The 14,334-nt window shown below is 39.4% G+C and overlaps 1 protein-coding gene across 1 annotated transcript in view; it reads left to right on the top strand.

Annotated features, from left to right (window-relative positions):
* The window catches only part of LOC124713710 (GATOR complex protein MIOS), a 215,384-nt gene that overhangs the window by 122,896 nt on the left and 78,154 nt on the right, over positions 1-14,334 (top strand). The window contains exon 11 of the mRNA XM_047242970.1: positions 14,146-14,276. Coding sequence (XP_047098926.1) covers positions 14,146-14,276 — 131 coding nt within the window. The remainder of the gene's footprint in view (positions 1-14,145; positions 14,277-14,334) is intronic.

The following is a 14,334-nucleotide window of genomic DNA, read 5'->3' as shown; positions in this document are numbered from 1 at the left end:
GTAATTCCGTCAGAGACAGCAAAGGACTTAGAAGAGCAGTTGAATGGAATGGACAGTGTCTTGAAAGAAGGATATAAGATGAACATCAACAAAAGCAAATCAAGGATAATGGAATGTAGTCTAATTAAGTCGAGTGATGCTGAGGGAATTAGATTAGGAAATGAGACACTTAAAGTAGTAAAGGAGTTTTGCTATTTGGGGAGCAAAATAACTGATGATGGTCGAAGTAGAGAGGATATAAAATGTAGACTGCCAATGGCAAGGAAAGCGTTTCTGAAGAAGAGATATTTGTTAACATCGAGTATAGATTTAAGTGTCAGGAAGTCATTTCTGAAAGTATTTGTATGGAGTGTAGCCATGTATGGAAGTGAAACATGGACGATAAATAGTTTGGACAAGAAGAGAATAGAAGCTTTCGAAATGTGGTGCTACAGAAGAATGCTGAAGATTAGATGGGTAGATCACATAACTAATGAGGAAGTATTGAATAGGATTGTGGAGAAGAGAAGTTTGTGGCGCAACTTGACCAAAAGAAGGGATCGGTTGGTAGGACATGTTCTGAGGCATCAAGGGATCACCAATTTAGTATTGGAGGGCAGCGTGGAGGGTAAAAATCGTAGAGGGAGACCAAGAGATGAATACACTAAGCAGATTCAGAAGGATGTAGGTTGCAGTAGGTACTGGGAGATGAAAAAGCTTGCACAGGATAGAGTAGCATGGAGAGCTGCATCAAACCAGTCTCAGGACTGAAGACCACAACAACAACAGAAACAGAATCCTCAAAAAATTTAACCCACTTTTTATGAGGCATCATCTCCAAATTCTGGTTACCTTCCTGTGTAAGAAAACATTTCAGTTTCACTATCTGGTCAAATAGCAAACTCTCATCCACTTTGCAAGTTGTGTTTTCTTGCATCCGCTTCAGTGTACATTCAACTTTTTCCCAATCAGGTAAAGCCTTCAACAGTATCCAGCCAAAATGTTCAAGTTAGGGTAAAGGATTGCTCCATGTCATCAGATAATCTGTAACGGTCTGATAAAATGCCATGACATCCTCTTGAAATTTTGACTGCTGGTACTGGGAGAGATCTGACATTAACTCTTTTACTTCCATAGTCATGAATTTACGTTTCTTTCTTTCCTCTAAAACATGCATGAAGTTTTTAAGTTCCAACCTAACCTCATTCACAGAGATGTCCTCTTTCTCAATGTTGGCGATAGCCTCTTGAAATGGACTCATCTGAGCAAGCAGAAAGTGTAAATACATCTCTCCACAAGCATAAGAAAAAAAAAAAAAAGACTTGAGAAGGCTTGGACACTTATCGAGAGACAGGAAGTATGATTTAAGAGCTTGAAACATGTATATGAATCTTTCAACTGTAGGAAATAAGCCCATCCACCTAGTTTTCACATGCCTAAGTAAATCCTTGTTAGTCATATGGAGAAAATCACAAAGTCCCTTAATGTTGCTACCCGAACAGTATAAATTGAAAATTGGTTATAGACCTTAATAATTATACTTAGCACATCATGTGAAAGTACTTTGGTTCCACTTTGAATAGCATTATGCAGGACATGAACTGGGCAACCTACCCCTACTATGGACCTGTTTAGTTTGTTTTCAAGTTTCTTGAATACATTGTTTTCCCCTTTTCTTTCAACGCCTCCAAAGTTAGTGTTTGTATTATCCCCCAAAAGCACAAACTTTGTCACTAAGGTTGAATTCTAAAATTATTTTATACACACACTCAGACACTGTACTGGAGGTTTCATTGTCACACTCATTCAAATGCAATAAATTACTTTGAACACCTTGTGTAATGTCAAACTATTGAACCAGAACAGGAAACATTTTTACATGCTTGCGACTACTAGCATCTGTACTGATCCCAACATAGTTAACTTTTGATAGACTATTTTTAACATTGTCTTTTATGAAAGGTGCTATAACATTGTTAACAATTGCTTCAGTTTTAGTTTTTGCACTTGAAATCTGAACTGCTACCTTTGAATCACTAAAAATTTCACTAATGATTTGTGATGTACGAGATGAAGAATTGTATGAATGGTGGTGTTTCACAGCATGAAACGCAAATGTTGCTTCTGCTGCAGCAACCTTTTTAGATTCTGTCTGATTAGCACTAAGAAAACTGGTCAACTGTTTGGAAGTTGAAGCAGAATTCACAACTCTTGGGTGTTTCTTGCTTGTTATATGGTCATTGAGAGCTCGTTTCCCTCCATTGGCGATTGAAATCTAGCAACTGTAATGAAATAATTTAGGATTAGTTGCCATTTAACCAAAAGCACATGAATTAACATTTTAGTTTACGTACCATATTGTATAAACGGCACAATCTATTGCGCTATGTTTCTAAGTGTCACAACTACTAAATGTTTAAGCCTCAAAACACATGTTTTTGACAGCTCTTTCATTCTATGGTCACCCTGAAAACTAAATTTGATGGTACGGTGAAAATATTTTTTTCAATAACTGAAAACCATCAACAGAAAATAAAATGCGGGAGACTTGGTTTTTAAATACGTACACTTGAGTAATCTGATCAGTTATAATACTCATTTGTATGCTTTCTACAAATGATAGGCATTGTTTACTTTTACGTACCTACAATGCATTGTACTTACCCACACACTTTGCAAATAGCCTCATGATCATTTCTTCCACGTTTAATACTTGGACACGCATTAATATATTATTCTCGAAAATGTACTTTTCTTTTCGACACATTAAATTTCAAATTCTGTGCAATAACAACACCAGAAGTACACTTCGCGCTGCTGAATGTTAACTTTACATGACCAAAGAATATGAGATACCGACAGCAGAGACGTTGTAAACCAACAGCGGAAAACTGTAACAATTGCAAAGAATTGATTATTGCACTGCTTCCACAGTCTGTTCTGAAAATAGCCGAGCGATTCTGAAGTGAAGTGACACAGAACATCAGCACAGGTTTCAACGGCTATCGTCAAGTTTGCAGGAGTTATGAAACACTTGATCGGTGGCCAGTGGCAAAACTTGGGTAAACATTTTTATATTACTTCCAAACCAATTTTTTTCGTGGAAATTTTCCTCTTTGTCCAGGACACCTGTCTTTGAGCATAAAATCACGGACTGTCCATGAAATCCGTGACGTATGGCAACCCTAGCTGCAATCCAACCAGGTGTTGCGGTGCAGAGCACATCGGCACGTTGATATTCCTGCATTGTTAGCATAAATTTCTTTCTTGTTGTAGGTGATTTCCATGCAAAGAACTTTTATAAACAAATACGGCAATATTTCTCTCTCTCTCTCTCTCTCTCTCTCTCACACACACACACACACACACACACACACACACACACACACACACACACAATCACAATACGGCCTTTTTCTCAACCAGTTTTGACAAGTTTCACTGGCTGCGGTTGCAGTTGCCTTACACAACAAAGTTCCGTGCAGTGTAGGTACATCAGAGGAAATGGTGCGCAACAATTTATACAGCATTTCTCATTTTCCATTATTATTGACACAAGCAGACGCACTGGAACACAGGATGTATACGGCCTGGGACAACTGGGAGATCCGGGAAAAACCCGGGAATTTTTTTGGCTGGGGGAAAACCGGGAAAAACCCGGGTATTTTTTAGAATTCCGGGAATTTTTCATTGTTTTTGTTTTCAGTTAAACTTTTGTAGTTTTGACTGTTAAAAACCAATACTCTAACAAAGGGTGTTACTGTATCCCACTACTGCAGAATAATAATGCAGCAATAAAACATGAACGAGAGGAAAAACAAAAATAAAACTTAAATTGCAAAGGGAATGCTTCGTAACAACAAATTGCCTCCGATGTGCGTGACCTCACAACTGTTTACATGAGATTCGTTTCAAGAGTTAAGACTGGGATCATGTGCATGCGCAGTTGAGTAGTATCTCTTCCCGCTTCTGGATTCAGAATTGTGACTGTTGGCTGTGAAAGCAGTTGCAGCAAGCAGCTAGATGCTACTGGAAAAAATGTTTTGCAAAGCACCTAGCATCCATCGCACGTTGGTCTGTCGATTATTCATATGACTTTGAAATGCATCCCTGTCGATTTTTGAACACATTCTAAGTTGATTTCTTAATTAATCATAAGTTGATTTGTGAATGCGTGCATAGTGGGGGGGGGGTCACTATCTAGTATTGCCCCGGTTCGGAAATATCGTAGATCTGGGGCTGATGCGCAAAGCAGTCTGACTTACAGTAGGGAAGTGGGTAGTCTCCACATGACCCGTGTTTACATTTAGTGGTTTCGCTGTTCCCTCTTTGTTTACGGCTCTCACGTCAAATGAAAACAAAACGGTTTTCTGAGGCCAGGAGCTATCAAATGAATTAAAATACATTCACATAATTACAGAAGGCTAAAATATGCTATTAGTTTCAGGTTTTATTTTATTTCCATATTTCTGACAGTCAAGCATTAATTTTGCAGAACAGTGAAGTAATTTTTGTCTATTTGAAAGAAATTTTCTTTTATTAATCTTTTCAGCTGAGGCAGTCAATATATTTGAAACGAAGTGTTTAATTCCACGCTATTGGCTAGTTTCAACTGTTTGCTGCGTTTCAAGTGCACGTTTTCATCTCCTAGCATGTATATATATGCCTTAATAAAGAACCAAACATAATACAGTACTGGTACTCCAAGAAAATGTACGTCCCGAAAACCTCACTGGAAAGCTTAATATCAGTTCGAGTCCTACTGCACTTGGAATCTTGACATACGAATGTGCGCTTTAAATATGCCCTTTAAATGTGCACATTTCAGTATGGGTCACGAAATTCCGATGCTCTTGGTATATCCTCTGATATCTTGTTTCTTTTATGACATAATGTAAGATCTTTTTAATGTTTAACACGTACGAACATATGGGCCTCCTACGTCATCGTAGCTGCGCAAGCGCGGTGGCACCTGTTACCTGGCGCACTCTGGCAACTGCTGCAACGAACCTATTTCTAACAGGTCGTGGGAAAATATCGTGGATGATGGTTTGAAGAGCGTTACTCTCAAAGTAAAGTTCCTTTTACGCAGGTTGAACTACGAACAAGAATGTATGATGACTTTTTAAATCAGAGAGCATTTGACTCTTATTTATAAATCAACTCTTTGATGACTAGCCATTTACATGAATTTCAAGCCCAGAAGATAAGACATTTATGTCGTTATTGAAATTTCACTGGCACATTTGTGTGATATATCTTAAAGTGTAATATGCGCATAAAAGACCAACATTATATGTGAAAGCTTAGCTTCTCTTGCAGCGTATTAACCTTAGAAACCAATATTACACTCCTGGAAATTGAAATAAGAACACCGTGAATTCATTGTCCCAGGAAGGGGAAACTTTATTGACACATTCCTGGGGTCAGATACATCACATGATCACACTGACAGAACCACAGGCACATAGACACAGGCAACAGAGCGTGCACAATGTCGGCACTAGTACAGTGTATATCCACCTTTCGCAGCAATGCAGGCTGCTATTCTCCCATGGAGACAATCGTAGAGATGCTGGATGTTGTCCTGTGGAACAGCTTGCCATGCCATTTCCACCTGGCGCCTCAGTTGGACCAGCGTTCGTGCTGGACGTGCAGACCGCATGAGACGACGCTTCATCCAGTCCCAAACATGCTCAATGGGGGACAGATCCGGAGATCTTGCTGGCCAGGGTAGTTGACTTACACCTTCTAGAGCACGTTGGGTGGCACGGGATACATGCGAACGTGCATTGTCCTGTTGGAACAGCAAGTTCCCTTGCTGGTCTAGGAATGGTAGAACGATGGGTTCGATGACGGTTTGGATGTACCGTGCACTATTCAGTGTCCCCTCGACGATCACCAGTGGTGTACGGCCAGTGTAGGAGATCGCTCCCCACACCATGATGCCGGGTGTTGGCCCTGTGTGCCTCGGTCGTATGCAGTCCTGATTGTGGCGCTCACCTGCACGGCGCCAAACACGCATACGACCATCATTGGCACCAAGGCAGAAGCGACTCTCATCGCTGAAGACGACACGTCTCCATTCGTCCCTCCATTCACGCCTGTCGTGACACCACTGGAGGCGGGCTGCACGATGTTGGGGCGTGAGCGGAAGACGGCCTAACGGTGTGCGGGACCGTAGCCCAGCTTCATGGAGACGGTTGCGAATGGTCCTCGCCGATACCCCAGGAGCAACAGTGTCCCTAATTTGCTGGGAAGTGGCGGTGCGGTCCCCTACGGCACTGCGTAGGATCCTACGGTCTTGGCGTGCATCCGTGCGTCACTGCGGTCCAGTCCCAGGTCGATGGGCACGTGCACCTTCCGCCGACCACTGGCGACAACATCGATGTACTGTGGAGACCTCACGCCCCACGTGTTGAGCAATTCGGCGGTACGTCCACCCGGCCTCCCGCATGCCCACTATACGCCCTCGCTCAAAGTCCGTCAACTGCACATACGGTTCACGTCCACGCTGTCGCGGCATGCTACCAGTGTTAAAGACTACGATGGAGCTCCGTATGCCACGGCAAACTGGCTGACACTGACGGCGGCGGTGCACAAATGCTGCGCAGCTAGCGCCATTCGATGGCCAACACCGCGGTTCCTGGTGTGTCCGCTGTGCCGTGCGTGTGATCATTGCTTGTACAGCCCTCTCGCAGTGTCCGGAGCAAGTATGGTGGGTCTGACACACCGGTGTCAATGTGTTCTTTTTTCCATTTCCAGGAGTGTATGTGTGAAAGCTTTGCTTTTCTTGTAGCAACTCTATGTAAATTAATTTAAACCATTAACATTTCCTGTTCATGTGTTCGTGCTACTTAACAGTGATGTTGCTATTGGCTGACTACATCACATGTCCTAAGCTCTGAATATACGCTGTCATCAGCTGGTGAGATCACGTGGCATGAACTATGACTGGCTTATAAAAGCACATCACAATCTTGATTTCAATGCTTCGGAAAGTAAAATGTGATGTTTGGTGGAATTTGAATTTATACTTTCGTAATACGAAAATGTGCAGCATACATGTTGCTGTACATCAAAGATCTTTCCAAAACGTGTCTCTTTCCCTGAGTTTTGTTTACTAAAACACCGGGAAATTCTACACCCATGTATAAGACCATAACCATTCAAACGTATGATAAGTTATACAGTTCCGAGAGAAAATATACTGTCAGTTAACAGGGAAAAAGTATGTTTTCACCCGGGAGAAATCTGGGAATTTTTTTTCCTTGTCCGTGTATACACCCTGGAACATTATCATTGTGTACAACAGGCTGGTTTTGCATGCCTTACCTTGTGCTTGACATTGTCAGACAGTTTTAGATAATGTTAGAGAATATATTGTTGTTCATTAATTTCTCTATTGTGTTTAATAAACTAATTGAAAGATGCTATTAAAATATCCACTGTGATAATACAAATGGATTACAGCTTACCATGTTAATTTTACGGCAAAAGTTTACATGAGAATTCCTAAATTGGCATGAATAAGTACGATATTACACACTTTGGATGTCTAAATGGTCCATGTTTATGTGCTATCCCATGCCGTATAGTACGGAAATTTTGTGTTTGAAGTAGACGCATGAAAGCAGGTTAAGGAGCTACTCAGTGCCAAATTCCGTAAATAAAATTGTGTATTCACAGAAACCTTATATTATGTCAACAGAAGCAGAAAAAGGCATTGTAGAATGTGCAATATCATGAGTTTTCCACAATTGCTCTGGGCACTGGAGGTGGTGAGATGACTTACGATGGACAAGTTTTCTTAAGCTTTCCATATTTCAGTGGTCACAGCAAAAGGAACCTGTGACCACTGGAGGTACTCTAGTTTACTTATTAAAGTTTACCATTAGATATCAGTTTAATTTTTTGTCAAAAGTAATCCAAAACCATATTCTGAAATAGTGTCTTGTTTCTCCACTAGGCAGTGCCACAAGTTCCTCCAAAATCGTAACAGAACACACACACATATGTAATACTAACAAATGTAAATCCACCCGATGATGGAGGTTTAAACCTTCGAAACACGTCGTGGAAAAAATAAAACGGTGACAGGTAACAGTAAACTTGTTGTTTCATTTAAAATCATTGTGTCAGTCTGTTAGAACATGCTAATCTCCAAAACCACTATACGCGTTTTCATAGTATTTGCACAGATAACTTCAAATTGCTTGGAGCGTCATATAGGCTTTTTTTCATCAAAATCAGACCACAGAAAAGAAAAATATCCACACAGATTATAAAAATGTATGTTTCTGTGTATGTATGTATGTATGTATGTATGTCTGTACGTCTGTTCCACATCTCCTCCAAAACCACTGGACTGATTCCTACCAAACTTGGCACAAGTATCACTTACTGTCTGGAAAGAATTGCTGTGGAGGTAAGAAATACCTACCTATTAGAGTGGTAGGAGAGGAGGTGAAAAACGAGTACAGGCCACAAGGTGCAAATATCCAGATTTTATTCGTCCAGTATTTGAGAATGAGAGCAGTTAGTGACTTATAACAAACTGTACACATAATTTCAAACCTTTATGAAACTTTTTCTTGCTTACAACCCTCACAAAATGATGAAAAGAAAAAAAAAAAGCTTATCACTTGCTACAGTTTTGCTGTTCATGTAATGAAATTGTCGCATCAGGCATGATAATTTAATTTAGTACTTGTGTACTACTAACTGTATTGATTAAAGTGTTAATACTGCACTATTTACCAATCAGTTAAGTGTTTAGGCATCCCTTACAGAAACTGAAAGAACAAAGAAAAATTTTCTACAAAGATTTTTACACAATGCTAACAGTTTTATGGATTGCCTTTTCTGGTATAATTATAGGTGCTGATTTTTTCTGGAAATTGTTAAGATCGATGTTGTACTTCTTCTAGTCTCTGTAAATTAATTGTGGTTCACCAAAATGAATCGTGTGTTGTTTCCGTGTAACCTGGATGTGGCAATCAGTGTACTTTTTCACTTCACCTTGCTGCATCTTATCCACTAAAAGTCTTTTTTACTGCCTGGTTGATAAAAAATCAGTTGAATAACTTTGTTTTCACAAAGTCACTTATATTTTCCTTTTAAACCGTAAATATGGCTGATTTGCTCGACAAGCCCTGGCAATGACTTGTACAGACAGAACAAGCTAAAGAATAAGGAGCCCATTCTTTGACTTCTGTTCGTGACTTATTGTGTATTCTTAGTTCTTGTTATTATCTACAATTGGCAGTAAATGGTTACAAAATAATAAAATTTGAACTCATCTGGGCCCACTGCATCGTTTATGTCACATAAGGACATTATATATTATGCTATAAGGCTAAGACACTGCTGTGTTCGGTTATATTGTTTATTACTATTGGTCTATTTCTGCATGATAGCCATCTTCAGCTTATATCAGGTGGTTTTTGATATCCATACGACATTCATGTCTCACTTGACCCGCCAGGGTAGTCGAGAGCGCTAATGCGCTGCTTCCTGGACTCGGGTAGGCGCACCGGCCCTGGATCAAATCTGCCAGGTGGATTAACGACAAGGGCCGGTATGCCAGTCAGCCTGGATGTGGTTTTTAGGCAGTTTTCCACATCCCACTTGGTGAATACCAGGTTGGTCCCCAAATTCTGCCTCAGTTACATGACTCAGACATTTGAAAAATGTTCTCACTATTTCGTGACTTACACTAGATGCAGACAGCTGGGGTTCACTACTTCCATCCCGGGGGCTTCGGGGTGGCGGCGGGAAGGGCATCTAGCCACCCTCTGAAAGTAACACTGCCAAATCCGTCATAACAGAACCAACCCTGCATTGGAGCAGGACAAGGGCCGGAGAAAGAAAGAAAGAAAGAAGGAAAGAATTGATGACTCACTTGCTGTCATACTGCTGTTTATGTTTGCGCCTACGATGTTGGTGGAGCTGTAATAGGCATTACACTTTTGCTGGAGCATTTATTTGTGAAGTTGTTGAATTATGGAAGTTTATTTCATAATGACATTACTTCACAGTTGTATTAACAGTTGAGTCAGTGATGTTATTTGGTAACCATATAAAGAGAATGGGATACAAGAGTATACTCAAGAAGATACACAAAATGAAGATGAGAAAGAAATGACCAAGAGGAAGACCGAGGGATAGACAGCTGGAAAGTGTGGAGGAGTGTGTTGAAGAAAGAGGTGAGGACTGGACAAGAGTGAATGCACAAATATGGTGGGAGAAGAGGACTAGAGGGAGAGGCGTGTGTTCCAGACCCACCCTGGGGTTGGAAACTGTTCAAGGTGGTGGTGGTGATGATGATGATGATGATGATGATACAGGTGAAATAAGTGTAAAAATCCCTTATTTTAATGAAAGTTAGTAAGGAGATGACTTGAACCCTAAGGAAGAACACAGGCTACTTTAGAAAGTGTGTAGGACAAGATACATGTTGATTTGAAGAATATTGGGTGAGTTAGGGAAAAATATTTGCTCTTTGTAAAAGCTATTTGTTCTTTGGCTTTTGAAATTTATCATATTTGTGAAAATGCTTGTATTAGTTGATAAGTACTACATGATATGATGAAAGTAATGAATACAATGGGTGTATAGTCCTCATTGTGTTTAATTCACACTTCCAAGCTATTTGTTATGTTATGTACTCATTGTATAATGTATAGCTACTTCACTAGCACAGATGCATAGATTCGTGCTCCTGTTCATGCTGAGTGGTATGCACTGTTCGGCTGTGATGCTGAAGTGTCGTGTGTTGGGACAGCTTAGGAGGGGGGAGAGCAGAGAGCACATCATAAGTCATCCAAACAGGCAGACACGTGAGGGCAGCTGATGTTATCACATACGCTGTAGCTTACTACTTGCTCACCATCACTCGTCATAACAAAACTACCAATGTGCTCAACCATGGGTAACAGCTAGTAATTAGTAAGAGGGCATCTGTTTATGCTTTCTTGTGGATTAATCTAAATTTTAGAAGCAAACATAATGTTTAAGGCTGCTTTAAATCATTGTTGCAACTTTACATCCCTCTAAACAGGGACAACAATACTGTCATTTAGCTGTCATTTTGAAAGGGGGATTTCACCTGTTAACAATTGTGAGTAGATCTTTCAAAACATATTCAGAATTCTTTTGAATAATATTCACATAACAGTTGAATGAAAGTTAAAGTTGCCAATATACAAATTGCACAAATTGCTTTTTTATCATTAAATGTAAATTTATGATACACGTATTTTTGGAAGTAGGCTGATATACATTATTGTGTCTATAAAATGGGAGCCGTGCGGTTAAAGGCGCTGCAGTCTGGAACCGCAAGACCGCTACGGTTGCAGGTTCGAATCCTGCCTCAGGCATGGATGTTTGTGATGTCCTTAGGTTAGTTAGGTTTAACTAGTTCTAAATTCTAGGGGACTAATGACCTCAGCAGTTGAGTCCCATAGTGCTCAGAGCCATAAAATGGGAAAACTGAAATAGAAGACAGAATGTAATCACTCTTGAAACAATATGACTAAAGTGCTGCTAGTGATTTACATTGTTTTTAAAACTGAAGGTATTGTTACAAACAGTGGAAAATACAGGATGATGTGTAACAATCCTACAAAATGGATAGTTGCTATCATCCTATATTGGAGATGCTGAGTCACAGATAGTCACAACAGAAAGACTCTCAGGAAGTTAGCTTTTGACCAAAAAGACCTTTGTTGGAAAAACACACACACACACACACACACACACACACACACACACCACACACCACAGACCCACAGTCTCCAGCTGCTGCGTGTGTGTGTGTGTGTGTGTGTGTGTGTGTGTGTGTGTGTGTGTGTGTGTGTGTTTATTGCTAGTAGTCTGTTTCTGACAAAGGTCTGTTTGGTCGAAAGCTCACTTCCTGACAGTCTTTTTGTTGTACCTATCTGGGACTCGGCATCTCTGTTATGTGGTGAATAGCAATTATCCATTTCTTAATAAGGTATTGTTACATGTATTTTAGAGAGGTAATGGAGGTTGTGGACATCCAAAACAAATGGGTGCACCATATTTTGCATGGCGAACTAGATAAGAGAATATTTAAAGTATGTTCTTCGTTGAATTTGTGTCAGTTGATTGAAAACAAGTTTGGTGACTGTGTCTTGATATTGATGTTGAACGTTTTAAGTGGCACAAGATTGATTTTGTTTGCCTTTTTTTTTGTTTTTCATGAAACTTGGGTATGTCACCACCATGTGCAAACAAAATAGACGGAAAAGTAGTAGACAATAAGTGGAAATCTGACTCCTGACAATGTGACCTACATTTTTTGTTGTATTAAGTTGATATATTTTATATCATTGTAAGATCCTTGGCTGAATAAATTATTATGCTATACTGACCTAGAAAGATCTCAATTGAGTTGTGCATAGAAAACTTTGAATGAAAGGAGGGACCAGTGAAGCACAGCATGTGTTACACAGTGCCCGAGTTTCAGTGTGGTGATAAAAGTGAGGAATTTTTTTTTACCCATTAGCAGAGGGCTATTTCCAGTATATTGGAATTAAAATCTGTACCATTAATGTATCAGTGTTATCAAGGTGTGATGCCTCTCTGCTGGTTTCAGAGCGTCATTCATACTGGGCTTTGCATTCCTCTTCTGGCCGTATATACTAGCAGCCTTGTCCAGTTTTTCATCACATATTGATCCTCTAATCTTTTCTTGGCACAGCTCACACAGTGGTTACTTTTTCGATTCTTGTATTTGTTGCTCCCACCATGTCATTTCATTCTTTCAGCACCAACTCTTTTTACGTTTTATTGCTGCTGTAGAATAAATTATTTTTCACCATGTGAAGAATGTATGAGCTCACTAAGTAGACTGAAACATTACATAATTTGTGTATTTACATATTGAGAAATAATTTAAAAGGATAGTTTGTCACCACCACTTAATGATACGTAATGATGTGTCATTTACATACTTAAATGTCATAACTTACAAGCTTACATTCAGTTTAACACCACATATTTTACTCTGAAGTGGGTTTATCTGATTTCCTTTTATTAATGCCTGGTCCAAAAATATGTACCATCTGTAATGTCCCTGTTTGTCCTTGTGGTGTTAAACCCTAATTTTCTCTACTTCTTTGTACTCTGACTTTATATTTTCTTAATATGAGGAGAAAGACATTTTAATTTCAGTTTCAGTTTTTAGTATGTTGTCAACCTATTGGATATAATTTCATTTCTGTTGATAACTAAGAAATTTTTAGCAACAGGTAATATTTCAAATACCTGTTTTCCTGAATTTTATCCATTCTTTCTCCACACTTCGCTAATGCTCTTTTAAAAGATGCTTACTGTTCTTCAGTCTCATTATGCATGGCATTTTGCATTGTGTAAAGCACCATATTTTATTGTGCAATGTTATTCCTTTTTCACTGATTGATGGTTTAGCTTTACTAGTACACTGTGGACTCAGCCAACTCGTACATACACTTTATAGGGATAGGAAATCGAATGATCTTATAGGCTCAATTGTGGGTAAAGCATGTGGTGGACTCTGGATTATTGGTAGAACGTTGAGGAAGTACTGTCAGTCTACAAAGGAGATTGCTTGCGAATCACTTGTGCAACCCATTGTAGATTATTGCTGAAGTGTGTGGGATCTATACCAAATAGGACTAACACAGGAGATTTAACATATACAGAGAAGGGCAGCACAAATGGTCATTATTATTTTATTATTATTATTATTTTTTTTTTTTTTTACCCACAGGAAAGTTCTACTAAGATACTGAAAGAAATGAACTGGCAGACTCTTGAAGATAGACCTAAACTATCCTGAAATAGTGTACTAACAAAGTTTCAAGAACTGACTTTAAATGATGACTCTAGAAATGTACTACAACCCCTACTTACCACTCACATAGGGTTTGTGAGTATAAGATAGGATAATTGAAATACGCACAGAGGCACTCGAACAGTTATTCTTCCCGCACTCCATTAGTGAGTGGAATGGGAAGAAACCCTAATAATTGTTACAGGGGGATGTACCCTCTGCCAGAGAATTCACAGTGGTTTACAGAATATAAATGTAGATTTTGTTGTAAATGTAAAAAGGGATGATATATATTTTATTGTCTCTTTTTTTATATTTTTGCACAGGGTTTTCAGATGATAAAAACAGCATGTGGCGAGAACTTTGCATCACGTCTCGCACTCATCTCTCTGATCCTTATCTGCGTGCTCTATTTGCGTTTCTCACTGCAGACTCTGAGAATTATGATGGCATCTTAGTAAGTATTTATTGTGTAAGTTGTATTGCAAGTAAGTTGTTTACTGAGTAAACAACGT

Source organism: Schistocerca piceifrons, chromosome 1, assembly GCF_021461385.2.
Source record: "Schistocerca piceifrons isolate TAMUIC-IGC-003096 chromosome 1, iqSchPice1.1, whole genome shotgun sequence".
NCBI classification, from domain to species: Eukaryota; Metazoa; Arthropoda; class Insecta; order Orthoptera; family Acrididae; genus Schistocerca; species Schistocerca piceifrons.
Note: the sequence above shows the minus strand (reverse complement) of the source record. Positions and strands in the feature narration are given on the sequence as shown.